Source organism: Saccharomycopsis crataegensis, assembly GCF_037102585.1.
Source record: "Saccharomycopsis crataegensis DNA, jcf7180000000073, whole genome shotgun sequence".
Taxonomy (NCBI): domain Eukaryota; kingdom Fungi; phylum Ascomycota; class Saccharomycetes; order Ascoideales; family Saccharomycopsidaceae; genus Saccharomycopsis; species Saccharomycopsis crataegensis.
This window is the reverse complement of record NW_027043820.1, coordinates 2,001,454-2,028,878: the sequence shown is the minus strand read 5'-3', so window position 1 is coordinate 2,028,878 and position 27,425 is coordinate 2,001,454. Positions and strand designations below refer to the sequence as shown.

The following is a 27,425-nucleotide window of genomic DNA, read 5'->3' as shown; positions in this document are numbered from 1 at the left end:
ACGGCCTAAACCCGTATATAACCTTTTCTTTTCTCCCAATCTATTTCAGTTTCTTAGCCAACCATTAAGGTTCGGACGTCCTGCAATGCAGATATAAAAGTATAAATATGTATCTCCTGCACAGTTGTGTGCCTAAACCTAAATTGGACTCGGGCAGCAAGAAAACCTGCATTGCAGAAAACAAAATTTAGAATCAAAAAAAAAAAAAAAGAAAAAAAAATTAGTTTTGTTTTGGGTGCTCTCCAGAATATAAAAAGTGTTGAGTGCGCGCCCCTCTGTTTTTCTACCTATTTTTTTTACTTCCACGCTGATAGATAATTAGTAACCTTTGATTGAAAGGACTGTATAAAATAATCAAACACAGGCAGATATACGTCGACATATTTTAATCCAATTTGATTTATTTGCCGACAAAAAAATTCATCCAAATTGATTGATTCTCACCAATCGCAACAAAATAAAACAACGTGTATATATATAAAGTCCACAAAATCACAAACACAACACCAGCGGCCTTAAAGCTACTATTCACAATATGCCGCAAAAACATAGAAAACTTGAATCACCAATTTCTCAGCAACCCAGAATAAAGCGTCAGGACCTTGGAACTCCTAACCCAATGGAACAACATCCAGCACAACCGCCACATCCAGCGGCTCTAGCGCCTCTACCACAACAGCAACATCAACAACCTCTCTATCCTGTCCATCCAGTGGATCCCGAGACTTCGGATACGTGGGCTGCCTGTGCGAAATGTGCCCTATCGATTGGTCACCTTGAATTGGCGTTCCGTTCGTGTCAGTCGGCGCTTGATAAAAATCCGGCCAACGCGTTGGCATTGAGCACAATTTCCGCGACTTACCGTGAGGATGACATGAAAACAAAAGGGGACCGTGGAGTTGAAAACGCCCTTAATATCTTGAATGATGCGATAAGGATGTATCCCTCTCTCGGTTCTGATCCTTTAATTCTCAAAGAATTGGCGCATTGCCAGGCACTCAAGGGATTTTATGATCAGGCACACGCCACTTTAGAACATATTTTGCTGATGAGTATTACAGACCCAGAAGTATGGTTGATGGAAGGTAAAGCTTTGATTAGAATGGGGGCTAGAGCAGGTGCTCAATCAAAAAATATGGCAGTTAACGCTTTTAGAAGTGCTTTGGATAGAACCATGAAGCCACTCTCATTAGAAGCTGCTGCCATCACCAGACAATGTCATTCTGAATTGGCAGCCATTGCATTTTCGGAAGGCAATTTAGATGGTGCCGCTTTGGAGCTCTCTAATACACTTGCTTTACCTTTACCGGATGAAGCTCAAAAATATGAACTATCTTGCACATGGTGTGCCTTGGCAGTTACTAAAGAAGCCAATGGTGATATTCAAGGGGCTATGCAAATATGTGATACTGCAGAAAAAGTATTGGGTCTTTATCCCCGCTTGTTGATTACTGAAGCGTATCTTTTGCTTATTCAGCCAACTGTTGAGAATGCAGTTAAAGCTGCCCAGTTATTGCAAGTAGTTATTCAAAAGACTGATGACCATTGGGATAATAAAGAGGGTGATTTCCTACCATATTATTTGCTTGGCTGTGCGTACGCTGCAGTTGAGGACCCTTCTAATGCTTATGAAGCTTTACATGTTGCTCTTAGCAGAGCCCCGGCTTCAGCTTTTCCTTGGCTATCTGTTGGTGCCTTGTATTTACGTTTGGGTCAACTTAGAGATTCTTTGGCTGCTTATTCTAAAGCGGCCAAATTGAAGGAAGAAATCGTTGGTTATGCTACGGCAGTAGTTACATGGAAAGGATTGGACTGTGTCTATGAGCGTTGCGATAAACAATTTAGTGATGCTGCCAATGCTTGTACTAGAGCTGCAGAATTCGCTAGATTAGCAGGTGATATGCGTACAAATGCTCAATTAGAACAACGCTCGCATGCTCTTTTAGCTGCTGCTAGAGGTGAAGCTCCAGTTCCAAAGCTTCAACAACCACCAGAGCCACCTCTTCAATTACTTCGTGATTTAACTATCATGTCTCCTGACGAGCGTATCGAATTAATGAACCGTCAAAATGTTCAGCAGCAACAAATTGAGCAACAAGCACAGCCATTACCCCAAGCTCCTCCAATGCAACAACAGTCGAGTCTCCATTTCCAGCGCGGCCCTCCACCTCCAGTTGGAGCAGCTAATGGAACATCCGTAGCCCCACAAGCTCCTCTGGTAGCTTCTGCAGCCCCTGGTCCTCCAGGACCTTCGCCTCAACAATTCTCACCACGTCAACAAGTTGGTTATCAACAACAATTTTCGCCTCATCATCAAGTACCAGGCTATCAAGGGCAATATATTGCACCAGTAAACCGTGAAGGACAATCCACACCACTTTCTAGGCCAGTGGTGTCTATACTTTCACCTAGTAGTGGGATTCCTGCTAATGGCCAGGCGCCTCAATACCATTATGGACAAGGTAAAGCAGTTCCACCAATAAATCCTGTTGGTGCACCACAAATTCGCCCTGGTGGTCAATATGCGCAATTCCCACACCCAACAGAACGTCCAAGGGAATACATTTAGTTCAAGCCTCAGTGTTGTCAACTTTACTCACGTGTATACAACATTTTTGTTCGTAATTTTTCCTTTTTTTTTTAGTTTTTGTTCCCTGCAACGTTCCTTTCTTCGTTTCAATGTTTTATATCCTCATATCCTTATTTTCACGTTATTTTTTACTTTTTTACTCTTTATTTGTTATTTTAATGGTTGGTTATTATGTCATTGAGTATTATTTTTATGTTTTAGGTTTCACTATTAGTTGTGTATTTAATTAGAAATGATGAAGTTTCATATTCAATAATTATTTTGTAGAAGTATCTGTCTATGTTTATGAAAGGAAAAAGATAATCTATTAAGATAAATATATTCGATGTTAGTATACACAATTAATTTTCAGAAGATCTGGAGTTATATTTATTTTTCCAATTCTCTTTTAGTGGCCTTCCAGGTCTTTGCAGTATTGAAGAACCCTGATCCCACGCCGAGCAAATAATAAATATATTTACTAATGCCCAAACTGAACAAATCTATGGCATCAAATCCAAAGTCACAACAGGACTTAGCAAGAGCCAATTGAGTTACTTCAATATCGTGATTGACTTGGTTGACTTTCTGGACGTATACATCCACAGAAATCTTTTCATCTTCGGGGCCTTTGCTAACAAGATCATACTTAATTGCCTTCAATTTTTGCAATTTTTGCCATTGCATCTTCAATTGATAAACGATATCGGCCATCCAGATGATTTCGTCGAGCTTTGCTACAACTCTCTTGAACCTTGGTTGCTTGTTGGCATTATAGTACTTTAACTTGAACAACAACCCTAGTTCATCGACGATCCCATAAGTCAAATCAATGGTATCGACGGCGAAATCATCAGTGGTAAAGTACCCGTATTCTCGCTGTTGCAAGTGCTGGGTTATAGAAGCGCACCAGTTCGTTAACCGGAATGGGGTCTTCCCGAATCTCAAAGTTTGGCGGAATAGCGAAAGACCATTAGCGCAACCTTCAAGGCTATCAATTTGTGTTTTGAAAACATGGTATTTTGCGTAATTGATGGTGAAGATGGGGTTAGAAACCAAAAGCGCTAACCATTGTTGGAGCACGGCGCTGGCTCCGCTAACGTTATTGTTACCTGACTTTAAAGAATTGACCACCGAAAGCACCTCAAGCTGAGAAATTTTGGATTTGTTCTTTGATAAGAAAGAATTTTGGAAGGATGCAGAATAATAGAGGAGAAACTTGAGTAGGTATTGGATAAATTTCCCAATGCTGTTCTTTCCCGCAAGCAGACCAACCATCTGTTGAAGAATGGCGAACGTTGTGGCCCTTTTCATGGGCGATCCCGCAACAGCTTTTTTGACGGCGGCAACGGAAGACGACATCGAAAATTTCTACCTTTGTGATTGTTTGGGGTTTTTGATGATGGATGATAGAATCAATATGACTATTAATTTTTCCATGGAATTTTTTTCTAGTTATGTATTTTTTTTTCTTTTTTTTACCGCAGAAAGAGGCTACACAAAATGCGCATATTGCAGGCAAAAAGAACGTTTTCATTAGTTAATAATATCCCATGGATTCGATAGAAGGATATTAGGCGATATCTAAAAAATGGAATCTAGTCTTCTTTGAGAACTAATTGCTTCGCTGGCTCCCCATTTACCTTTATTGTTGGCAACGGGGCGGCCGATTCATAAGTCAATGCTGGTGTCGGCTCATTGTGGTAATAGGCTTTGCCTCGGATAAATCCAAAAAAGAGATTACTGCCAAATAGCCATAGACACAAGATACACCCGAATAATAAGAACGCCTTCATACCAATTGGTTCAGCTAAGCTATTTAAAAGTACTCCCAAGGTTTCGGCCCCTACAGCAGCATAATAGGATCCAGATTGTGGGTTGCGCGTCATGCATTTCTCCCATTCAAAACACTGTTTTTCCAAGGCTGGGACTATGGTGGATGGATCACATCTGTTTTCACGGTACTTTTGGGCACAAAGAGCCGATTGTAACACCATGGTTGCCACTTTCTCTTTCAATTTAGTAGATATATCAAGACGAATCGAGTTGATTGTAGAAAATCCAATGTAAACCACTCCAGCCATTGTAATTGCGTTGAACAAAATTTGAAGATATGATGAAACAAGGTAAGGTGACGAGTTCTTTGGGATATTATTTGACCAAGGCGAAGGAAGGTTCTCTGAAAATTGTGCTCTAAGATCGCCAGAATTAATATTTTGGGTATTAGATTGATTAACTGACGGTGTACTGCTTTGGAATAAATTGAATGGTGTCGAATTGGAATTGAAGACATTATTGTGGGTATCACCACCGTTATGATAATGATAATGCATTTGCAATTGTATTGGACCCTTGCCCCATGGTGAGTCCGCATTACTTTGGTATTTTGGAGTTGCGAAATAATCAGATCTATGTTTCTGCTCTGAATTATTGGCATTCTGAGGAGAAGAGGCTCGGTCCATTAATATATCGAATTCAGTATCGGCTTTAGTAGCATCTGTGCTGAAGTCATCATCATTAGGTTCTTCCATATCACTGCTAGTTCCAAGGTTCTCCTCCACACTAATTTCCACTGGAGCTTCCTTTTCTCCTGTGACCTCAGAAAGCATACTTTTCCTCGTCTTCATTCCTCTTCCGTAGTTGAAACTTCTAGACGTTTGTTTGAGCCCTCTAAATCTTTTTCTCATACCTTTTCCTGAAGCTACAGGAAAGCTGCCACTTTTTATACTATTACTCTTGTTCTTTAATGGGGTTTCACTGTATACGTCATCATCGAAATGGAGGTCATCGTCCTGCGACATGTCCATAAAATTCATTGAGTCTCTGTTTTTCCCGGTCTTTTCGTCTTCCATTTCTTTGACCCTTTTCATGAATGATTTTTTGGCAAGTTTGGTTCCGAGTTTAGTGGGAGAGAAAATTGCATTGCTAGTCTTTGAAATGCTATCCATGATATTTCCAAACATAGATACCCCTCGGTAACTCTCATCTGTGCTTTTGCTTTGGAAAATATTTTTCTTTGGGACTGATGGATCATCATTTATTGTCTGGTTTGGGTTGATTTCTCTAATTCGCTGATTCCCCGCATGATGTTCGTAATCTTCATCTGAGTCAATATCCATCTTGACCACTTCATCATTATCATACTCAATACTATCTATATCTATGAGATCCAGTTCTTCCTCAGCAAGAGTTAGGGCACCAAAGGAAATATCACTAATGTTTGGTTCATTTGGTTCATTTAGCGAAAGCCATGTTAGATCGTTATTTATTTCCATGGCTACTTAATATTCTTTTTCCCTCATTTGAAAAAAGAAAAACAAGAATTGTAAACCACTGATATATCCCAGGATATCCAATAAGATAACAAATGCCGAATGTGTATTGAGCCGTAAGATTGAATAAGCTGAAATGGGGGAATTTTTTCATATATTTATGAATTTTTGTAAACACCGGCATTGCTCGCAACCGCTGAGGCAAATCACAAATTAGTGTCTTTCAGGGAATTATTACTGTCTTCCATGATAAAATGTGAAGAATCAAATAAGGAAAATCGTAGCCTGTCATTATTATATATCATAAAAGGGGTATTGCAACGAGGGAGTAGACAAAAAAAAAAAAATTCTAGAAATAATAGATCCGAAACCAAATCAAAAAAAAAAAAAAAAGCATTCAAATCAAAAGATAAAAGAACCAAAACCAATAAACTTGAAACGAAAAAATAAAAAATAAAAAATAGTATTAACTCAAATCCATGAGGTCATCATTCTCGATCCCAATAAAGGTTGGTGTCCCACTCTATTCAAGATGTCACTAGCTAATTCATGGGCTTCATATAACCCCTCCAATTCGTACGCTTCAGAGGTGTTGATCTGTATTGACTCTCTGGCACCTCTTTGTTTCAATCTATTAAATGTCAGATCCCCAAAATTTTTGAGCTTTTTAGAAGAAAAAAAATTGCTGTTGTGGATGGAAATTCTGTTGTTGCGTTTACTGTCTACTTGACCATTTAATCGGTTCAAAGACCTTTCCACACTCTGTAACATATCAGTACTATTGTTTCCAAAATTGTCCTTCGCTGGGGAGAAAAGCGAGAACTCAAGAGAACGTGGCGATGATGAGGCGGTGGTACGAAGATGGCTTAACGTAATTCTCGAACTTCTGTAGTTTATCAGTTGACGATTGAGTTTTATAGTGGAAGCGGCACTGGCTCGCTTATTATTCCCACTTTCTTCCGTTATACTAGAGTTGGTACGAATGTTTAGAGGAGCAATCGGAGTATCGTCTAGATCAATCGAGGACCCCGGAGAGCTCATTTCAATTGGTTTTGAGCAAAAATTTGTACTTCTTTCGTTGAAGATAACGTCAAATGGAGAACTCCCTGAGGTTTCTGTGAAATAAAAGTCATCTTCATCCAGCTCAAGTGGTGTCTCAAACAACTTGCTTCTACTCTGGCCACTGGAAGCCTGTTTTTGATGTTGTAAAAGTGGAGCTTCGGGGACCGAATGTGATCTATCATGATGGAAATAATAATTTGTGTTGTTTTTAAGAGTATTGTCATCATAAAGGTTGAAATACTTCAAATCCACTGATCCTTTGCGGACAGGAATCTTTGTGATTGGAACTGGATTAGAGATTATCTTTTTGGTAACTGGTTCAAAATCTTTATTGACAGAATTACTTCGTGAAAGCGCTTTCTTGATTTTTGAGCCAAGATTTGAATTTATTGACGAGGGGGTAGAAGATACTGCTTTTTCATTCTGTGAAATGATGGACGAAGAGCTTGAAGATAAGGAATGGACGGAGAAAAGAGAATGTTCTGAAGGTGAAGAAACCGGCTGGAGGCTATAATAATGAGCTCCTGGACTAGTGTAAGCATAAGACATTGTAGTTATATATTTTCTTGGAAACCAGAAGAATTTTGAGGAAGAAGGGAGAAGAGGAAATACTAAAGTTGATATATTTTATTTTTGTTATATGGTAGGTAGTGTGACCTCCTTAAATTTTTATTAGTACTTCTCACGTTATGTGTTGGGTTTTCGAAGACTGTGAATAAACTCTGGGAAATTTTAAAAGATCCATAGGTGGGGCCATCGATGCTTATAAAACAAATGCCATAGGATGGGCTTTCAAACTTTTTAATGGAACCAGGACAGAATCCAAGTTTTCGCCATAGATGGAGACGTCCTCAGTCTTGGGTCTTCTGCATGATGACGCGCACTCCTGCAGTTTCAGATGATAAAGGTTAACGAAGTGTTTTAACCTTTTAGTCCTTTAAAGATGGCGATGATCTATCGCAAAAGGAATAGTAATAGAGGTATTATAACGTATATCATTCTTCTACTGAAGTGTTGGGTCTCCTAGGGATGTTTTGTCTTTCTTTGTGTAGAAAAGCGTCCTTTTGAGTGTGCGCATGATTCGCCAGAAAATTCAACCAAAAGCTGATATAAGATAGAATCATACACAAAGAATGTTCAATGATGGATATGTTTGATCAGGTTATAACCTCCCGATACTAACGAAATGGAATTTATACATCCACTACTGCATTATCTGTATTGGAAAATAAAAGAGCAAAAAAAAACTGTAAAAGGTGACTCTCTAGCGTTGAATTGGGCAAATCTCGTAATGGCATACTTGGGCGATGGATGTAATGGTTCATACACTAATAGGCTTTGATCCCTTGTGGCGGCTCTTCCTACTGGTACACATGCCTTTGTAGCTATCTCTGAGTTTGTTTCATATGCTTTCTCGGGCAGTTACTGTTTCAGGAAAATTAATTATGAGTTTAATGCAACGCTAAGACCTATTGATCTACAATCCCGCTAATAAATGCCATGTCACTAACGCTTAACAGCGAAGTTTGCAAAAACTAGAAAAAAAAAAAAAAAAGGCACTACTACTTTTTGCCAATCACTATATATTTTGACTGTAAATGGACAAAATAAAAAAAACTATATATCAAACATAAAACTTCATACAAACACATAACTAATTCATCATCTCATTTCTCTTTCAAGCATGCCTCAACCAGCGATACCTGTACCCAATTTTGGAGGATATTCTGAGAGTGAGCCATCGGCAGATTTGCAAGTACACCATTGACTTTTTGGTATTGAGTCCATGGCATAAGGGACATGAAGACCACATCCTTTCCAAGTGGTTTTATCTATAACGTTAAGCATGGTTAGCATACGCCAAAATTACCTGAAACATACACACACTAATAACTTACCACAAGTGTTACAAGTAGCAGGCATGCACATTTTATAGTTTGTTATCGATTGGAAGTACAAAAAAGATGGCATATAACAATCACATACTTGCTCAAAAAAAAAAATTGTTACCTTTTGCTAAATGGATATATTTTTTTTTGCGATGATTTGCATGTGACCAACTTTGTTCGGTTTGGCGGCAGTGCCTATACTTAGACAGTATTAAATGGTTTCACCATTGCACAAAACATTTGCTAGTTCCTTTTAAGTTAGATGATAGGCTTTTCTTTTCTTATCAGAATTTATTTATATACCAGCAACTGAGGTACTCCAGTATTATTGATTTCATCATTAACAACCACAAATGGAAGAAAATAATTTATGATACGATTTACAACAGAGATAGCAGAGTGAATGATACTGATGGTTATTTTGATGACGGCATGAAGGAATGAATTGTATATTAACGAGTGGGAGAGGTTCTAAATAACATGCAAGCCGGGAATTTTGTGCCGGTCTTTCTAGTAGGTAAAGTAACTAACTATAACTTTCTCACAACATCACACTCCTTGCTTTAAGGATTACTCACATCACCGGTAAAAAACTCAACAATCAAGATTATTAAGGAAAAAAGGTGTAATGTGAAAATATGAGATGAAGTCGCTAGTGAATCACCCATCACTAGGAGCTTCATGAACTGATGTGGAGGTCTTTGTTAAGGCATGAATGAATGAATGAATTGTATATTAACGAGTCACAGAGGTTCTAAATAACTTGCAAGCCGGGCATTTCATGCCGGTCTTTCTAATAGATAAGTAAAATACTATAACTTTCTCACAACCACACACTCCTTGCTTTAAGAATTAATCACATCACCGGTAAAAAACTCAACAATCAAGATTATTAAGGAAAAAAGGTGCAATGTGAAAATATGAGATGAAGTCACTAGTGAATTACCCATCACTAGGAGCTTCATGAACTGAGATGGAGGTCTTTGTTGAGGGGTTTTGGCACTATATCTCAAATACTAAGTATTTTCAATGTAGTGACCATCAGAATTCTGGGGGGATAATAAAGATAAAAATAATAAAAATCAATAGAATGATTAGATCCAAGTAAAAAAATAATTCAAATAATCAAATAGACCAAATGATTCAAATAAGTCAAAATAACCAAGTAAACCAAATAAACCAAATAAACCAAATAAACCTAATAAACCAAATAAACCAAATAAATCAAATAAGAACCAGTACCATGGGTCTGTCTTAAGTGTCACCACACACTTTTTAAGTCCAGACACATATCCTGATTCCATAAATCAATATACCAACTGAACACTTTAACTCACATTCCATTTCTTTGCCTCAATTATTAGTGAGAGATAATAATGTGAAGCCTTTGTGGAATGTTGTCAAATTCAAAGTCAAAATCAAAATCAAAATCAAAATCAAAATCAAAATCAAAATCAAAATTAACAAAATCAAATAGACCAGTGCTATGGTTTTATCTCAGATGGCACCACACATCTTTGATTTCCATAACACACAAACCCATAAATCAAATTAAGAAAAATCAATAAAATAATAATAGTAAATTAATAAACCAAGTAAGAAATAAACCAAATACTATTAACTGGGAAACTAGGCATTAAGGCCGGGTAACAAAGAAAAATATATTGAGAGTGAAAGTATGTAACGAAAAACAGTCACAAAAGCCGGCCTAGTATAGTGGTCAGTACGAGTCGTTGTGGCCGACTAGACCCAGGTTCGATTCCTGGGGCCGGCAATTAAAATTACTTTTTAGTTACATAAATTTTTTATGAATGCTCGGTAGGAATAATATACTGAAAGAATATGGACGAACCAACCACCTTACAGTCTTACATAATAAAAATAGAGCACATGGTTTTAAAATATATACCAAATTCCTATACAATTTAGTTTGTCTGAACAGTATTCCTTTTTTTTTTTTTCATTGGAAGATAGATGCCTGATTACATTACTTGATGTGGCGGTTTTTGAATTAGAGTTCATGTATCCACGAGCCTCATTTTCTATCATTGCAGACCAGTATTATCGATATCCATCATACTCACTCCGTTACGAGATCTTTGGAAAAATAGATGCTCTCTTGTTAATTTGATGACTGTTACTGCGTGTGTTAGTAATCATCCTATTATGGCGACGCGAGGGCAACGACCTACCATAGTTGTTAGTTTTTACAACGAGGTTAGGAAAAAAAAAACAGATGATATTTATTGTGCAACCAGTGGTGATGGGACAAATTGCGAGATGTAAAGGTATCAGTTATGACACTAACTTTTCTTTAGCGCTGTTTTAGTGAGTCCTGACGTACCGTATTCGTATTGGGTGCGTTGGCCGGATTTGTTTTGAAAACGAAGCTTAAAATTCCCAATGGAAAATAGTGTCATTTCAAATAATACGGGACAGAAAAGAGGTAGGTAGCAAAAAAACGAAAAAAAAAAGGGTTGAGGACTTTTTCTTTTCATTCTTTTTCTTGTTGTCTCATCAATACAACACTTTCTAAATAGTATCCTTCACAATGAAATATCACACTTTAGCTAAATCGATCGCTGGTCTTGCATTATGCTACCTGGAAACCGCCAACGCAGCTCCAGCAGAAGACTCATTTGTCACTGAGATGCTCGCCTCCATCAGCTCTCTTTCTGCCGAAATTTCAAGCGAATATGGGTCAACTGACTCTGAATATAATCCTATATTGTCTTTTGAATCATCATTGATTGTTAACAAGCCTTCAGTCTTGAAAAGTTTCATCAGTGTGGTAAAATCAGTAGAAAGTGCTGGTGGGGAATTGTACGGTGAAGCGGTCGAGTCTGCTGCCGAAGTCTTTATTGAGGAAGTTGGAACAATTCCATCTTATGGAATCGCCCCATTACTCGAAGGGATGGCTGGTGATTACGGTACTGATTACAGTACTGATTTCACCGACACCTATGATGCTGAAGATTCTACAATTGTGAGCTCAACGACTGCTAGTAATGGTACCACCATTATTTCAGGATCTTCTTCTTCAATCAACATCACCACTACTTCGACCGAAAGCTCTGCTTCTGGCTCAGCTTCTGAAGCTTCTAGTACCCATAAGGGTTCAAAGACTTCTTCTAGCTCTTCCGAAAGTTCTAGTGGTTCCAGCAGCAAGGTAGACACCCCACAATCTGGAATGGGTGTTCAATTTGCGGCAGTTGGATACTCAGCATTCTTTGCCAGTGTTGTTCTTGCTCTTTTCTAACATTGTCATCTGGCTTTTCTTTTGTTGAATGATAAATCCAGTTTTTGAAACAGCTTTCTACTATTGCCACATTCAAATTTTAACAATTGAAAAAACAATGAAATGGTCATTTCGTTGTGATTCATCTTCATATTCTTACTATTATTATTTTCCCACTTACTAATTCATCGACAATAGAATCCTTGTGCCTGCATTTCTCAGTGATTGCTATTACGAAATTGCAAATGAAAAAAAACTTGCAATGATTCTTCTAGATGCCTTTTGATTATTTATTTTAGTTATTCTTATTATTTTTTCCTGTGTGTTCTATTAATATATCGTATCATGAACTGTGTCACATTGTTTACTGTCGCCACAAAAAGTGTGGTAATCTAGACCACCATTTACCCTGTCGCTCCTACAACGCGCGCTTTCTTCTGTCTAGAACGTTCGATCACTAAACCATTCACCACATCAATATGGCAGTGTTGTAGGTACAATAGTCAGAAGGCTATGCCATTTTATTGTATATCCTTACTCATAATAAATTGAATCCCTAGCTCTTTGAAAGGATACACCGTGTGGGTAGATTTGTAAACAACAGGAATGGTAATTTCCTATACCATGAAATTACTATATATAAATCTCATAAATACTGTACAAGTCTATGATATTTGGAAAATGGTAATTCATTATAAGTAAAACCACTCTTATCCTTATTTGCAATTTATAGAAGCAAAATTTAAAATTTAAATAAAACTTGAAGAATTTTCTCCCACATAAGTCATCAAAATGAAGCTCCTGTCATCTGTTTTCCCATTGGCCACTTTATACATGGCTGGAGTGCTTGCTGATACATTCACTGCTCCACCTGCTAGTGCAACTGGAGGTGGTATCATTGATGATGCTACTATTGCAAGTACTGCTGATGCTGCTGTAACTTCTGATGCTGCTATCAACACTGCTGCCGCGTCCGGAAGTGCTGCTGGAACTTCTGGAGCTGCTGTTACTTCTGCCGCTATTGGAACTGCTGCCGCTTCTAATGCTGTCTCTTCTGGTGAAACTGCAACTACATCTGCTGGTGCTGCCACGAATACCGCCACTTCTGATGTTGCTATTCAATCTTCTACGCCTACAGAAGCTACTGGATCCTCAGATTCTTCTGGAAGTAGCTCTGCCGATTTAAGCGGCATCTTAGGCGAAGAATCCACCGCCACTTCTGATTCAGCAGAAACTTCAGGGTCCAGCAATAGTGGATCTGGGGCATCCGACTCGACTTCGTCAGGTGACAGCAGCTCTGCAGGTGCTATCAAATTGGGCCGGGGTGCAGGAATTGGCGCTATGGGGCTTATGTTTGCCATGTTGTGAACTGATTGATCAAAGTGGCATTTAGCCAGGTTGATACTATTATTATTATCAACTGCTATAATTACTATTTTTTAATTACACATTATTATCATTTTCTGCCTCTGCAATATTAAACGTCTTTTTTCATAACATAAGAAAACGCGGGTCTACAGCAAGCATATGTTTCCAGTAGTGTAGTCATTTTTCATCCAAAGCCCGAAGATACTTGGTGGATTAGCTTTTTATAGTGGTTGCCAAGTATACAAGAGCAACACACACGTATTGGTTTCTTTTAGAAATTACAAGTTCATTCTCGTTGGTGGGGTGATATTCATAAATAGTTTATTTTTTCCTGATATGATTGCTTGCTACATAAGATATACAGAAAACTGTTCAGATCACCCACAAGGAACATAAAATGGTAAGTTTGCTCTCGATGTACATGGAAGTATCAAGAGACTATATATTAAGGGCATTTTTGGGGGCATAATTGGCCAACATTAATCTTTGACCTAGACCAATGCGATGCAACAACATACATCCAACAAAACATAGATGCATGAGCTATCTAAATTCTTGTGCCCAATAGTTCTCGGATACTTGGCAATCCTTCCAAGACAAATAAAATGATTTTTTGTTGCCTCCACTTATACATGGTTCTTTTTTTCACTCCCTCGGTAAAGGCGGGCGAATTTTGTTGCCGTGATGGGTCGGGGCCTGGACTTTATTCTGCCGCGTCGGCCTGCAGTGTCAATAGGCAGCATGACAATAGGAACATGTCACTTTTACATGATAGAATAAAAATTGACGAAGCAATAATCACTGATGGTGCCGCGTGTTTATTTCTACGGTCTGCTCCACCAGAGGATGAGATCACAGCTGAAGGCGGAGCGGCAACAATTGAGAGAAGGGGTTTTGAAATGAAGATGGTGTATATGATTGGCGGTTTGGGAGGACTATTTGCCCTATTATGATACACAGAAATAAGCGAAGTTGCTGCTTTCTTCTTTTTTTTTTGGAAACTTTTCAAGTTATCTCGTTAAAATAATAATAATAAAATATGTGCAGGTTATTTCTTCTCGCCTCAATGTTTTTCTTGTTTTGTATTGATGTTACCAGTGATTAGTTTTTAGATACCATATCTTTTTCACCCTACAGGTTAATATGACATTACTTCTTATTATATTACTATAGTTTCCAATTAGAATGACAAATTAATCATTAGATACCTGTCATGAAAGAAGCAAATATTGGCCAAAAAGTTTTTGGAGACCACCAATTTGTAAAGAAAACCTCAGAAAATGGATTCAAATATTTTACCTGTGACAATTTTGTTTCCTTTCAAAAACTCCCATTCTCGTAATGAACTTGCTTGAACAATTACCAGGTCACCGAGTTTTCTTAATATACAGATTTGTTTCTCAAGTTGTGCATGCACAAAATCAGGTGGATTTACCCTATGTATTTGAATTGTTCACTAAAATGCTGAAGACTTCAAAAGCAAGATAATGCTTTTTTTTTTACATGTACCTCATCACATTTTCAATATCTTCATATATATTCGCAAGAAGAGTCCATAGAGAAATAGGAGAATGATAAGTAAACAAAACCAAAAGGATCTGTGTGAAATATAAGATAGAAAAGGTTATACAGAATGTCAGCCCAAAACCAGGACCAAGCGTTTGTCAGTTCCATCGTCTCGGCAATTTCGCAATGCACCGCCCAAATGACAACTTCACTAGATCCCCGTCTTGAATCTGCCCTACTGTTTGAATCGTCAGTGGCATCAAACTATCCTTCAGCATACCGAAGCTTCTTATCAATAGTCACCATAGTTGATCCATCTCCTGGTGATTTGGTGGAAGCGGTGGTGGAGCTATTTGAGAATATTGGTTTGAACACCCTCACGATGGGAAGCTTCATCGCCTTGGCACCAGTTGTTCTAGATGCCAAGGGATCAGGAACCTTGGTTCAACCAGTATTGGCTCTGCCAACCACCACTTTCTTCACCACCGGATTATTACAGGATGACTCTCTGTCCGATGCTACCACGGTTACACTGGAATATACCAGCACTACATTACCTATAGATTTCATTGATACCAATTCCACAATAACAAGCAGCACATTAACCGGAACAAAAACATCGTCGTCGATACCCTACGATATTGGGTCGAAATATTTACCGACAACCTCACAAACCACCACTGCCGGCTCAGGAAAAGGTGAGTTAGAACTCAATAACTACTTAATAGCTGGTTCATTTTTGGGCTTAGTGGGGCTACTATAAAATTATATTATTATTGGTATTTCTGCAGCATGGGATTTGGGCAGTTGTGTTTAATTTCAATTTTCTTTCTTTATATTAATTGGGTAACGTTATGGAATATTTATAGATTAGGTTTTTAATAAATATAGAACTTAGGAAAAGGCTCGGGGTTCCTTTTAACCGATAGTATAGCATTTGCGATCGACAATGACCTAAAAGGCAAGTGGCTTGATGAGACAGATACTGAATGCTTTGTAGAATTATTTCTAACCGCTAATAATGTTTGATCTGTAATTATTAGTTTATGAGGAATAAAATAATTGAATTCAAATCTGATCATATACGTAATCCCAAAAACCTTGCATTACATGCAAAATCTATATTTTCAGTCAATATATACTGCAATAAAATGGAAAACTTTTAAAAGAGCGATCATCATCGATGAAAAAACCAACTTCTTTTTTGGTTGATAAGACTCAGAAAGAATGTATGTCTCATGAGAGTCTAACCCAACCATTTGGTATATCACTCGAACTTCATATTTTCAATGTCCATAGACACTACAATGATTAGAATCTACAATTCCAGATTAGAAATTATCAGATATTACTTTAAAGGAGCCAATAGAGTGAATTGAGAGCTCTATTGAATTCAATGTTGTCCAGATAAACGGTTTTACATTGAAAAATTTCTTCACGCTAAAAGAAAAAAAAAATGAATTGAAAATATAATGCACCCTACGATTATCAAAACGCTATCAAAATTTATTTGGATCCAACTTGATGAGGATTATTATTTAATAGAAGATGAAAGTTATTTCAATACCTCTTTTTCTAACACTTTTTTGTCTCAGTGTGGCCTATGCATTGACTTCAGAATCAAACATTTTAGAAGTTACCGCAGACTCTCTACAATCGCTTCTTTCTGAATCATCTAACTCTCAGGGCTTTTCTATCGTACTATTCTTCTCCCAATCATGCCGATACTGTGCCTTGCTTAAACCAATTTGGCAATACATGCCATCGCTTTATGCCTCATCATCGCAACTTCAACTTATCCAAATCGATGCTTTGAAACATAAAGTTTCTTCAGTGTACGGTATTAAGTCTTTTCCAACTTTGAAGATATTCAAAGGAAACCAGGAAATTTCCACCTTTGAAGGTAGCAGAACTTTGGAGAATTTGTCGCAGTGGATCCAAGAGCAAACCTCCATTGAACCTCAATGGCCTCAAAGTGATGTTTGGGATCTTGAAAGTGATGACAAATATGACCAATTCATCCTCGGGTATTTGACTAGTGCAAGCCAAGATATCGCTGATAATGATAATCCAATCGTCAAAAACATAACCACCACAGAAGACTTGAGTTTTTGGGATTTCCTTCTCTTACAATACTTTGAACGATCCAACCCCCTAGTTATTCCATTTGTCGCTCCTTGGATGAACGCTTGGTGGGATCGTACCGATTTCTATGAATCTGTGGCCACAGAATCAAGATTGTCTTCACGAAATGTGGTCTTTGGCAGGGCAGATGTAACGAACGCTAATAATCGGAAATTAGTAGAATGGTTCCATGTACTGCGCACCCCAACAATTATCCGAGTCATATTTCCTAGGACTGAAAACTACTGGTGGAACAAGTTACAGAGTGTTGCAGCCGCTTTGATGCCCAAAAACGCCGATGAGGTACTCCAAGTGAGAAAAAAGGATTTGATCAAATTCTTCAAAGAAGTTACTGTTGAATTTTACGGTCCTGAGGATTTAGGATTGGTCTATCCTGGAGGAGAGGTTGAATTAATTAGACTGATGATCAAGGGAAAGTTATCTGAAAATAGACCAATTCATAGTTTAATGGATATATTGAATGGTAGTGAATTGAAGTGGAAAAACAGTGAAGAACCTATAGAGGGGGAAGAGGAAGAGGAGCTATTTGATAATGATGACGAGTATTTAAAATTAAGAGAATTATAAATATTTTGATTAGAATCGTCTAGCATTTTTTTTAAAAAAAAAATAGAAAAAAAAAAATAAATAAAACAAATTCACTGACCAGTTTACTTATTTTAAGAAAACAATCTAGTATCAATTACCTATATGTACATACAAATTTTCTGAAAAATGATTTACATTACTCTTCAGGTTCTTGAAAATCATCTAATTCTACCAGTTTTTCGTAATTATTCCCACTAACAATCCCATTTTCCTTGTCTTCAGCAGTACCGTCGTCCTTTTTTTTAGTATGCTTCTCCTTGATACTATCTTCAGTATTTTCTTTAGTACTCTCCTTAGTAGAATCGATATCATTTTCTTCGTAGTGCTTATTTCGCAATTCAAAACTCATCAACTCTTGACTCTCATCATCGTCTAATTCCATATCCAAATAATCTTTAGTATATCGCTTTGCAAGAGCCTTCACTGGGGATTTTACAATAAGGGACTTCAGCTTGGGGAGAGCGAACTTCATCAGAGTCGGCGGCGATTTCAATACGATTCCTTCAACGGAGGAATCAAAGAACAGCGGCGGCTGGGGAGTTTGGTAATTACTACTACCCATGGTATCATCTAGATTGAGAGATGAAGGAAGCTGTGGTATCTCTAGCGTAGTAGCTGAAATGGAAGCAAACGATGTGTGTGGTTTATCTACCGTTTTTGTGACGGGGTTCATGGAAGCATTTGATTTGTTATTCATTTTGAGGGGGGAAAATTTCAAATACGTAAGCTCTGGAGTCTTCGGAATGTCATCTGGAGAATCATCAATGTTGAGTTTCTCAAAGATCGCAGCTGACGATTTTCGTGCTCCTACAACTCTTTTTGGTGTCGTAGGACTGCTAGGCATTCGCTGTCTCTTTTTTATTGGGGATATTTGAATCTTGAATGGCGAAGTCGCTTCGTCACCAGGTCGCTTGCGAGGTAGAAGTTCAGGTAGCACCTTTAATTTCTGGTTATTTTGCTTTTCATACGTAAAGGTTGATGTGTTTTGGTCTATGATTGAGTTGTTGTTGGCAATGAAATCTGCTGTTGATGATTCATTTGTCCTATTTCGGTTTGCAAAAACACTATTAAGTTCTCTTTTTCCAGTTGGAGTGAGTTGTAGATTACTGTCGTCATACAGATCATTGAAATTCTCTTGGTCTATAGATGATGTTGGCTTGATAATTTTATTGGCGTTTTGGTTAAGTTTATGAAATCTTTCCATCAGCTTTTGAATATCAATCCTACTGGAGTCATTTGATAAGATGGTTTCAGATAATAAGCTTTCTGAATCATTAACATTCACTTTTTGGGCAAGAGTTTTTAAATTCGAAATTGATGAGGATACCAGTATCTCTGTCGAGCCGCTTTTGCTATCATGTGTTGCCAGTTCATTGTGATTCTGATTTTCATCATATTTTTTCTGCACTTGGATATTGACATTCAAACTATTTTCAAAAAGATTCTTTAGGAAACGAGTGCTATTATTGATATCTCTTGAATTTGCATGATAGTTCATAAGTACTGGGAGGAATTTATTGGTAATGATGCTGTTACAAGCGTCAATATTGTAATGGATTAACGATAGCGTCTTTGAAATTTCTTGATCAATTGATTCTAGTTGAAGAATATCATCATCAAGAGAGGCTTCCTTTTTATCAGGAACAGTAGATAATCGTTTTAGGTTATCAAAAATACTCTTTCTCTTGGACATTTTTGGAGCAATTGTCAGGTTTGGTGATATTCATATGTCACTAAGCGCAGTTTTGTTTACCTTTAGAGAAAAAAAGTATCATCGCAGATGTGCCTCTTACCCGTAAGAAGAGGTGACGCGTTTTACCGGGTAGTGTATTTTATGCCAGGTAATATTTTCGGTGGGATCAAAATTCCAATCTACCTTACCTTCATCTATCGCAAGGGAAATCTCTTCTTACAAGCACAAGATGATCCGTATTGCTACTAACAGAAATTCCCGTTATGTTCTCATTTCGGTCGGGTTGTTTTTCTTTGTTGCATTGTTCTATTTGACCTCGAATAGTTCTCCTGCTTGTATGTATTTGTTTATCTGATAGTGAAGGAGGATTCAAATCTAACTTTTGAATTATTTAGACCACACCCAGTTAGCTGATAGCCAGATCCTTAATAGCTTTAAGGATAAGGCTACTACCATCGTCGAGGAAACAAAATCTCTGTTTGGTCAGTATGAAGATGCCGACACTTATAAAGGTGGCAGTAATTCCAACGCGAAGGCTGAATCTGAATCCGATAGCTATGAAACTGAGAAGACTTCATCAGATGCCTTGAAAGATTCTTCTTCTTCAGAATCAAAAAACAATGAACCTCCAAAGCCTCCTTATCCTCAGTCACCACAAAAAGATAAGGCCGGAACTGGTACTTCTAAGGAAAAAGTTAAAGCCGATAAGGCATTCTCCAGCTCTGAACAACAAAAGGATGGTAAAACTAAGAGTTACTCTGACTCTGGCTCTGGTTCTGCCGGTCAGGAGGACAGTGTCTTAACTGAAGCTTCAAAATCAAACACGAAGTCAAAATCTGGCTCATCATCGGGTAAATGTGACGCTGATCCAGAATACGTTGTCATGATTGATGCCGGTTCCAGTGGTTCAAGAGTTCATATTTACAAGTTCGATGTCTGTTACAGCCCTCCAAAGCTCCTTAATGAGGACTTTGAAATGCTTAAGCCAGGCCTTTCTTCATTTGATACCGACATTGTTGGTGCTGCTAAGTCCTTGGATCCATTGTTGGAACTTGCAGTTAAGTCTGTTCCAAAGGAATTCCAGGGTTGTACCCCTGTAGCTGTTAAGGCCACTGCTGGTTTAAGATTGTTGGGTGAAGCAAAGTCTGACGCGATTTTGCAGGAAGTCCGTAGATACTTGGAAACCGAATGGCCATTTGCCGTGGTCAGCGGTGATGGTATTTCTATCATGGATGGGGCTGACGAAGGTGTTTATGCCTGGATCACCGCCAACTACTTGATTGGAAACATTGGTTCTAGTGAAAAAATTCCAACTGCCGCAGTTTTTGATTTGGGTGGTGGCTCCACCCAAATTGTGTTTGAACCAGAATTCTCAACCAATGAGAAACTCCTCGATGGTGACCACAAGTACCTGATCGATTTTGGCAACCGTGACTTTGAATTATACCAATTTTCCCACTTGGGGTATGGTTTGATGGAAGGTAGACAAAAGATTTACAAGCTCATCTTGGAATCCTACCTCAAATCCGACAAGAAACCAACTGGTTTAGTTCCAATCAAGGGTAAAGATGTCACCGAAGCCACCGTTGACCTTATCTCCCCATGTGTTTCCCCTGGTAATGTTGCCAAGAATATCAAGGTTAAGTACTCTGCAGACGAAACTTACTTGGTGAACTTTATTGGTGCTGAGGAACCTTCTGGAGCTCAATGTCGTTATCTTGCCGAAAAGACTCTTAATAAGGACTTAGAATGTGCCCAATTTCCATGTTCTTTCAACGGTATCCACCAACCATCATTGATTAAAAACTTTAAAGAATCCTCAGACATGTATGTGTTCTCTTTCTTTTACGATAGAACCAACCCATTGGGGATGCCATCCTCATTCACCCTTGGTGAAATGCGTGACTTGGCAAAGATTGTTTGTAACGGTGACTCGTTCTGGGAACAAATGTTGGGTGCCATTGATGGATCGCTTGATGAATTAGCTAGTGAACCAAACTACTGTTTGGATCTTTCTTTCATGGTTGCCATGCTTCACACTGGTTATGATATTCCATTACATCGTGAATTAAAGACCGCCAAGAAGATTGCTGGTAACGAACTAGGTTGGTGTTTAGGTGCTTCCTTGCCTTTGTTAGACAAAAAAGGCTGGAAATGCCGTGTCCAAAAAGAGGATGAAACATTTTATTAGATGATCCTGCATTCAGCGTATAAATCTGCTTGAAAATTTATAAAGTATCCACCTACAACATTCAATTCATTTATATTGTCTTTTCTTGTATTTTTTTTTTTTTCCTCTTTTTTTTCCAGTAATAAACTTATTGATTTCTCAACATTGCAGGAGATCACAGCGCTCATAGTTTTCTGCCACACACATGTACCAAAAATGATCAACATATACATCCATTAGATTGTGACAACCAGACAACCAGGCACAACTACCACTACCAAGCGGTTCTGAGACAAGGAGAGCCGTAGCCTGAGCCGGAGCTCCGGCTTAGCGTCGACCGTTGGCAACAACCTCGATGAAGAGTTACTATAAATACCGGAAGCTCATCCCTGTCCTGCATCATTATTGTAATAAAACCAAGTACTGAGTTTATCTTCTACGTTGACAACTACATAGATTATAATACATCATATTAATATCGTTGCAACAAAACCAATAGAAACTGGCAAATAATTATGAAAACACCAGCAAAACGACAAAAAAATCAAAACTCTAAAACCCATTGAGAATCGATTGAAAGAGGGAATGAAGAATAGCTTTACCATTAGGTCAAAAACCCACCAAAAATAATAAAAAAATTAATCATCAAGGTAGTGAAAAAACAAAACAAAAAAGCGACCAAGAACCAAATTTAATAATACTAATAACAACAGCAGTAAAAAACAAAAAAACAAAAAAAATAAAGAAAAAGGAAAAGTATATAGAACAACAGATTTTCATAAATCAACATCGTCTTGATAATTAGCGATGATATTCAATATTAAATCCATTTCGTTAATGGAACCTTGTAGCTCCTTAGAACATAAACGGCCTTGCTCATCCATGATGCGGTTACCAATCAACACAAAGTCTTTATCTTGGAAATTGAAGGGATTATTATTTGTTAAATAACTATTCCCAAAGTCAAACAAGCTCAAAATGGAAGCAGAAGATCTTATTGGGGATGGTGATTGATGTGGTGATGAGCTTGCAGATGATGAGGAGGTGGAAGACATAGAAAATACCGAAGAGTGACGCAAATGGGTATTAATGCTCCTTGAAAGATTCGCTACAGGAGAAAAGCTATTCTCATTGAAACCTCCATATACACCAAGACCTTCGTTCAATAAGTTTGATTCCGTTTGAGTCAAGCCCACACTTATGCCTTTTGGTGTCGTTGAGTCATTATTAGGGACTATTTTTGCCTGCTTCGCGACCGGTATTTTCAAAATAATTTCAAACTCTTGAATCTCCCTAGTCATTAGGTTCACGTAGTAAGTTTTTGTAATAGACCTCTTACCAGTAGGATCCCCCTCATGGCAATACGAGGGATTGTCATAACATTTGTCAATAAAATTATTGTGGAATAAATCTTTTTTCATGGCATCAATAATTGATGCTTTGATATTATCATTTTTTTTCAATGTCTGAACGGTAAACTCCGGTATGAACTCACGAGACGCACCAACCAATGGGGGCAAATAAATTTCAGAGGAGGGGAGAATAATTTTACCAAATTCATCATCATTAAGATATTTCTCAGAATTCATTTCGTACTCTAAAGCTCCATCTTTTTGATCTCCAGGCAACAGAATCTCAAAATCATTGTTGTCTTCATATAGATATTCTTCACTATACTCATTAATGATCTGGGATCTTTCCCCTTCCGCATCAACTGCCAACACCCCAAGTTCTAGGTCTATATCAGTTTCAATTTGAGGGCCTAGCATCATATCATAAATATAATCCTTCATAAACCTCTCATTCTCCAACGCAACAATCTTGTTACTATCATTGACGTTTTTAGTATTTCTGATCTTTGAGATATTTAACGATGAGAAGTCTGGTTTATTTTCATTTTCATTTTTACCCGCTGAGGTTCCGCTCTGTTCAGATAGAGTACTATACTTTTTAGCATTAATATTTAATAGCGCAGTAGGAGTTCTTTGAAGCAAATCCATTTTCTTTGAAAACAACCTACCTTTGTTGAGGGAGGAATTTGAGGCCCTAATACTCTTCTGCGTCAAGTCAGCCACAGAAATTGTTTTCACTAATCTTCTCCTAGGTTCTCGCATCCGTGATATGAGATCATCCTCATGTTGAATGAACGACGAACTTCTAGAAGTTATTCTGGAGCTCGGTTGAATTATCATGTTATTGTTAGAGGTAATCGAATTGCTTCTAGGAAAATATGAAAACTGGTCAAAGTCGCTCTTATAGGAAGAGTTTTCCGATTGGGATGAGTAAACACTAATTGTATCATAAGTTGACGCCTGAGCAGTTGGAATAGATTTCGGTGAAGAGAGTCTCAAACCTTTGCTTATTTTAGAGATCACAGGTGATGGCGGTAAATTGTAAGGATACGGTGTTGTTGGCCTGGAGTTTTGTTTTGTTTCAGCATCAAATTTATCAATTGCTGATAAATCCAAAGAAGGTAAAGTATTTTTGACTGTTGGTCTTTGAGTACCACCATCAATAGATTCATAGCTAGTGTCAACTGCACTTTCATCTTCAGGGATCTTTTGCTGTTTGGGATCACTAATGCTTAGTGTTTTGCTATGCGTGGTATTACTAGCGGGCCAACTTTTCAACTTCTGGGAAGGCTCGCTATTCGATTTTTTTTCACAAAGTTTGTTCTGAAAGTTGCTTTTTGAGTTGTTGAATTCTGTTTCAGTTAAGACGTCATAATGGAAAATAACGTCAGGTAAGAAACAACTTAAAATATTCATTAAACTGTTTATGACTGGGTCACTTTCTGAATAAAAAACTAATCGAATTATCTTGCGTTTTTTATTGGATGGACGTGAATTTACCAATTGTTCTCTAATTGGGTATATCAAGGATAACAAAGTTGATAAAAACTTGCATGATTTGTCACCCACTGAATCGTGAATAGTCAACCAGTTCCGAACTTCTTTGCAGAAAAGTAAGAATAGCAATCTTTTTGAAGGTTTCTTCACTAAGCTTTTTGGACTTGTTGTAGATGTAGCCTGGGGAATGAAATTAAATTTAAGAAGCTTTTCAAAAGTTGGCATACCTGTTATAACTCTTGGAGTGTTCATGAAAAAATTAATTCTATGATAGTAATTCAAAAAAACACTTTCTGATTCAAATTGGTCTTGCAATATATATTCGTTGAAATATATTTTATTGCCTTGTATATCATCAACCATGAAGTACTCATGCAGCCTATTATTGGTGGACTTAGGCTTATCATTATTTCCGTACCATGAATCTGGCTTCAACAAATGTTTAGTTTTGGCACCAGAACTCGAGACTTGCCTGGAATAATAGCGTTTTAAGTACTTCAAAGTGAGGTCTTGAAGTTCATACAACCAATTCTCGAAGTCTTGAAAATTTGCACCAACAGTTTGCGTGAATTCCTTAGCAGAAAATGGTAAGACGATACAAATGCCAATAGGAGTATTATTTTTGGAGCCAAAATCATGATCAATTTTAGTTGCTGGATCTGCTGTCCACATTTCTTCAGTAATGTCATTCTGTGTAATGGCTTGGGGTTCTGTATGCAAACTTTGTGCAGACTTGTTCCTATCAAAAATATCTGTATTGAAATTAAGTGAGCTGCTTGCCTTTAATGATTGGGAAGAGGCGTTTATAACATCAGAAGCCCCTGTCTTCTGTCTATTAATCAAACTGTCCTCAAAATTCGCATCAAAATGATAAGCTCGAACTGCCAAAGTCTTGTTTCTCAACTTCTTATTCAACTTCTTATCTTGTGGTTCGCAATGTATTCTTGAAGTCTGTTTCAGTTTTGCCTTAAAACTCGATCCGAATAAATATCCTGCAATGACTCTAATATCTGATTTGTCATAAAAGTGCTGACGCGCCAAGTCTTCTATAGCTTCAACGGGCTTCTTATTCCTCTGCGAATCATTTAATTTTCTTGAATTATTATCTGGCCTGGTCCTTCCTGATAATTCCCTATCATGCTGTGCTTTTTTAGCTTTCAATTTAGCCTTCTCAAGGTCTGAATCATATAACACGTAATATCTATCGGTGGAATACAAATGACCGGTATCTTCTAAAACCAAAATACGGAAATCATTTTTATCAAAGTTGAAGTGCAGAATGTCATTGGAACCATATAGTGGAAAGTTGTTCACTTTCTCTTTCAGGATATTGTCTGATTCGGTATTTACCAAAGATAATGGGGAAGCGGAATATAATGACGGCAGTTCAATAGGGGAGGAGACTCCTTTATTAAATAAGCTTGCCAACATTCGCTCTCCTAGTCTTTCTTATATCACAGCAACACTAAAACAACCAATGATATTATTCTTTAATAATAATGGTGGCGATTTATTTAGATGTTGCAAATCGGTCACAAAAAAAAACAAACCCTTTGGGAGTCACAAGCCCCAGTCACCAAAGATCGGAGGTCACAGTTGGTAGGTGCTGAACTAATAAGTAATATATTGCTTTATTGAGTGACAAACAAGATTATCTTTCAGTTGGTGAGGTATCTGATAAGCAGCACTCTAGCAAGACGATATTATACAGTCAACTTAATCTCTCCAATCAGTGATGTTTTTTTGTTAAGCATCTCGCTTATTTCTTTTTTTTTTTTTTTTTTATCGCCCACATGTTTAGTCAGCGTCGCGTGACTGGCTCTACATTCTATCAATGTCGATAGATCGATATATAGATAATATGTGACATAGATCTCTGCAAGTAAGATAATAGTAGGACTATTTAGATAGAAGATTAGAATAAAAGAATCGATGATATAAAGTAAGAGTAACTGTAGAAAGATAAAAGGTTTTTTTAATCAAAGACCTGCATGCTCACTGCGTTTCGCTTGGGCTTTATCAGAAATTGAACTTATTGAGGAAAATTCAGAAACATCAGTGGAGATGCTATTTTTTCTAATGTTTTTACCCGTTTCAATACCACTTGCTGAACTTCTGCCAAGATTTTCATCGAAAGATTCACAAATATTTTTCTCTTCGTCATAATCAAACAAATTTCCCCTTGTAAAAATGAGCTCATTTGGATTCTGAGCTCCATTGGAATTGCAAAATACTTCATTGTCATCAGCTTCCAAGCTCCTAATAACCTTTTTTTCCTGGTGCTGAGTATATATATTGATAACCCCATCAAAACCGAGCCTTCTAAGAATGCTAATATAAAATAGCTTGATATTTTCACCAACACCAAGAAGGATACTAGCTAAGAAGCTTGCAGCAACATAGATCCATCTGGTATAGTATGGTTGCGAGTGATTATAATATATAATAGTATCCCACCAACGAGATGAGTGAATTTCCCTGAAGTCATAATCAGGCGAGGCTTCATAATTATTGGTAATAATGTAAACAACAGTCATTGGAATTTGTGCGATACAACAAATCAAACAGAGTGCCAAAGTTCTCCAGATTCTGCTCATCGATGTACCAGAATTGGAAGATCGAACAAGATCATTGGCGTCAAATCTTCTTTTATAATACTCGTACAAGGTCAATATGGAGACAACAACGGTTGCTAATGACCACCCTAATGAGAAGAAAGACATCAAAAAATAGTTAAGCCAGTCAGAGTCATGAACAGAAGTGCACCCATCATATTTAACAATAGCATATCGAGACATGTACACAAGGTATATTAATCCCATGACGATAATTGGGGAGACCCAACAAATTAAGAAATAAGTGATGTGTTGATATTTTTTTGGTTTGGAGAAAAATGGTTTGACTCCTAACAAAACATAAGAACGAAAAGATAAAGCAAACATAGAACAAACTATTCCAGTTAGGCAACCATCATTTATATAGACCATAATATCGCAATAAACTCTCCCATTCCATGTAGACGAAAACCCTTTGCCTCCCCATATGGAGCAGTTAATAATGTTCTCAATGAGTTGCA

The 27,425-nt window shown here is 37.6% G+C and overlaps 14 protein-coding genes across 14 annotated transcripts; 7 read left to right on the top strand and 7 right to left on the bottom strand. All coding sequences in view use genetic code 12, as the record gives it.

Moving 5' to 3' along the window:
- Positions 1-535: 535 nt before the first annotated feature.
- Positions 536-2,569, top strand: DASC09_016340 (uncharacterized protein; the record flags this gene model as incomplete). The annotated part of the gene is made up of 1 exon (XM_064995237.1): positions 536-2,569. One exon carries the CDS (start codon positions 536-538, stop codon positions 2,567-2,569), a length of 2,034 nt encoding a protein of 677 aa, XP_064851309.1.
- A 390-nt stretch (positions 2,570-2,959) lies between these two features.
- Positions 2,960-3,931, bottom strand: PEX25 (Pex25p; the record flags this gene model as incomplete). Its single annotated transcript, XM_064995236.1, has 1 exon — positions 2,960-3,931. One exon carries the CDS (start codon positions 3,929-3,931, stop codon positions 2,960-2,962), a length of 972 nt encoding a protein of 323 aa, XP_064851308.1.
- A 236-nt stretch (positions 3,932-4,167) lies between these two features.
- DASC09_016320 (Brr6/Brl1 family protein) lies at positions 4,168-5,844 on the bottom strand (the record flags this gene model as incomplete). The annotated part of the gene is made up of 1 exon (XM_064995235.1): positions 4,168-5,844. The coding sequence occupies one exon, from the start codon at positions 5,842-5,844 to the stop codon at positions 4,168-4,170; it is 1,677 nt and encodes a 558-aa protein (XP_064851307.1).
- Positions 5,845-6,312: 468 nt separating this feature from the next.
- DASC09_016310 (uncharacterized protein) lies at positions 6,313-7,452 on the bottom strand (the record flags this gene model as incomplete). Its single annotated transcript, XM_064995234.1, has 1 exon — positions 6,313-7,452. One exon carries the CDS (start codon positions 7,450-7,452, stop codon positions 6,313-6,315), a length of 1,140 nt encoding a protein of 379 aa, XP_064851306.1.
- A 1,140-nt stretch (positions 7,453-8,592) lies between these two features.
- Positions 8,593-8,874, bottom strand: DASC09_016300 (uncharacterized protein; the record flags this gene model as incomplete). The annotated part of the gene is made up of 2 exons (XM_064995233.1): positions 8,593-8,735; positions 8,802-8,874. 2 exons carry the CDS (start codon positions 8,872-8,874, stop codon positions 8,593-8,595), a joined length of 216 nt encoding a protein of 71 aa, XP_064851305.1.
- Positions 8,875-11,343: 2,469 nt separating this feature from the next.
- On the top strand, positions 11,344-12,051 carry DASC09_016290 (uncharacterized protein; the record flags this gene model as incomplete). The annotated part of the gene is made up of 1 exon (XM_064995232.1): positions 11,344-12,051. The coding sequence occupies one exon, from the start codon at positions 11,344-11,346 to the stop codon at positions 12,049-12,051; it is 708 nt and encodes a 235-aa protein (XP_064851304.1).
- A 771-nt stretch (positions 12,052-12,822) lies between these two features.
- On the top strand, positions 12,823-13,398 carry DASC09_016280 (uncharacterized protein; the record flags this gene model as incomplete). The annotated part of the gene is made up of 1 exon (XM_064995231.1): positions 12,823-13,398. One exon carries the CDS (start codon positions 12,823-12,825, stop codon positions 13,396-13,398), a length of 576 nt encoding a protein of 191 aa, XP_064851303.1.
- Positions 13,399-14,153: 755 nt separating this feature from the next.
- DASC09_016270 (uncharacterized protein) lies at positions 14,154-14,351 on the top strand (the record flags this gene model as incomplete). Its single annotated transcript, XM_064995230.1, has 1 exon — positions 14,154-14,351. One exon carries the CDS (start codon positions 14,154-14,156, stop codon positions 14,349-14,351), a length of 198 nt encoding a protein of 65 aa, XP_064851302.1.
- Positions 14,352-15,031: 680 nt separating this feature from the next.
- Positions 15,032-15,667, top strand: DASC09_016260 (uncharacterized protein; the record flags this gene model as incomplete). The annotated part of the gene is made up of 1 exon (XM_064995229.1): positions 15,032-15,667. The coding sequence occupies one exon, from the start codon at positions 15,032-15,034 to the stop codon at positions 15,665-15,667; it is 636 nt and encodes a 211-aa protein (XP_064851301.1).
- A 785-nt stretch (positions 15,668-16,452) lies between these two features.
- Positions 16,453-17,616, top strand: DASC09_016250 (protein disulfide isomerase family protein; the record flags this gene model as incomplete). The annotated part of the gene is made up of 1 exon (XM_064995228.1): positions 16,453-17,616. The coding sequence occupies one exon, from the start codon at positions 16,453-16,455 to the stop codon at positions 17,614-17,616; it is 1,164 nt and encodes a 387-aa protein (XP_064851300.1).
- A 157-nt stretch (positions 17,617-17,773) lies between these two features.
- Positions 17,774-19,330, bottom strand: ASK1 (Ask1p; the record flags this gene model as incomplete). The annotated part of the gene is made up of 1 exon (XM_064995227.1): positions 17,774-19,330. The coding sequence occupies one exon, from the start codon at positions 19,328-19,330 to the stop codon at positions 17,774-17,776; it is 1,557 nt and encodes a 518-aa protein (XP_064851299.1).
- A 229-nt stretch (positions 19,331-19,559) lies between these two features.
- On the top strand, positions 19,560-21,521 carry GDA1 (guanosine diphosphatase; the record flags this gene model as incomplete). Its single annotated transcript, XM_064995226.1, has 2 exons — positions 19,560-19,665; positions 19,726-21,521. 2 exons carry the CDS (start codon positions 19,560-19,562, stop codon positions 21,519-21,521), a joined length of 1,902 nt encoding a protein of 633 aa, XP_064851298.1.
- A 755-nt stretch (positions 21,522-22,276) lies between these two features.
- On the bottom strand, positions 22,277-25,780 carry DASC09_016220 (uncharacterized protein; the record flags this gene model as incomplete). Its single annotated transcript, XM_064995225.1, has 1 exon — positions 22,277-25,780. The coding sequence occupies one exon, from the start codon at positions 25,778-25,780 to the stop codon at positions 22,277-22,279; it is 3,504 nt and encodes a 1,167-aa protein (XP_064851297.1).
- A 548-nt stretch (positions 25,781-26,328) lies between these two features.
- On the bottom strand, positions 26,329-27,171 carry STE3 (Ste3p; the record flags this gene model as incomplete). The annotated part of the gene is made up of 1 exon (XM_064995224.1): positions 26,329-27,171. The coding sequence occupies one exon, from the start codon at positions 27,169-27,171 to the stop codon at positions 26,329-26,331; it is 843 nt and encodes a 280-aa protein (XP_064851296.1).
- Positions 27,172-27,425: the final 254 nt, after the last annotated feature.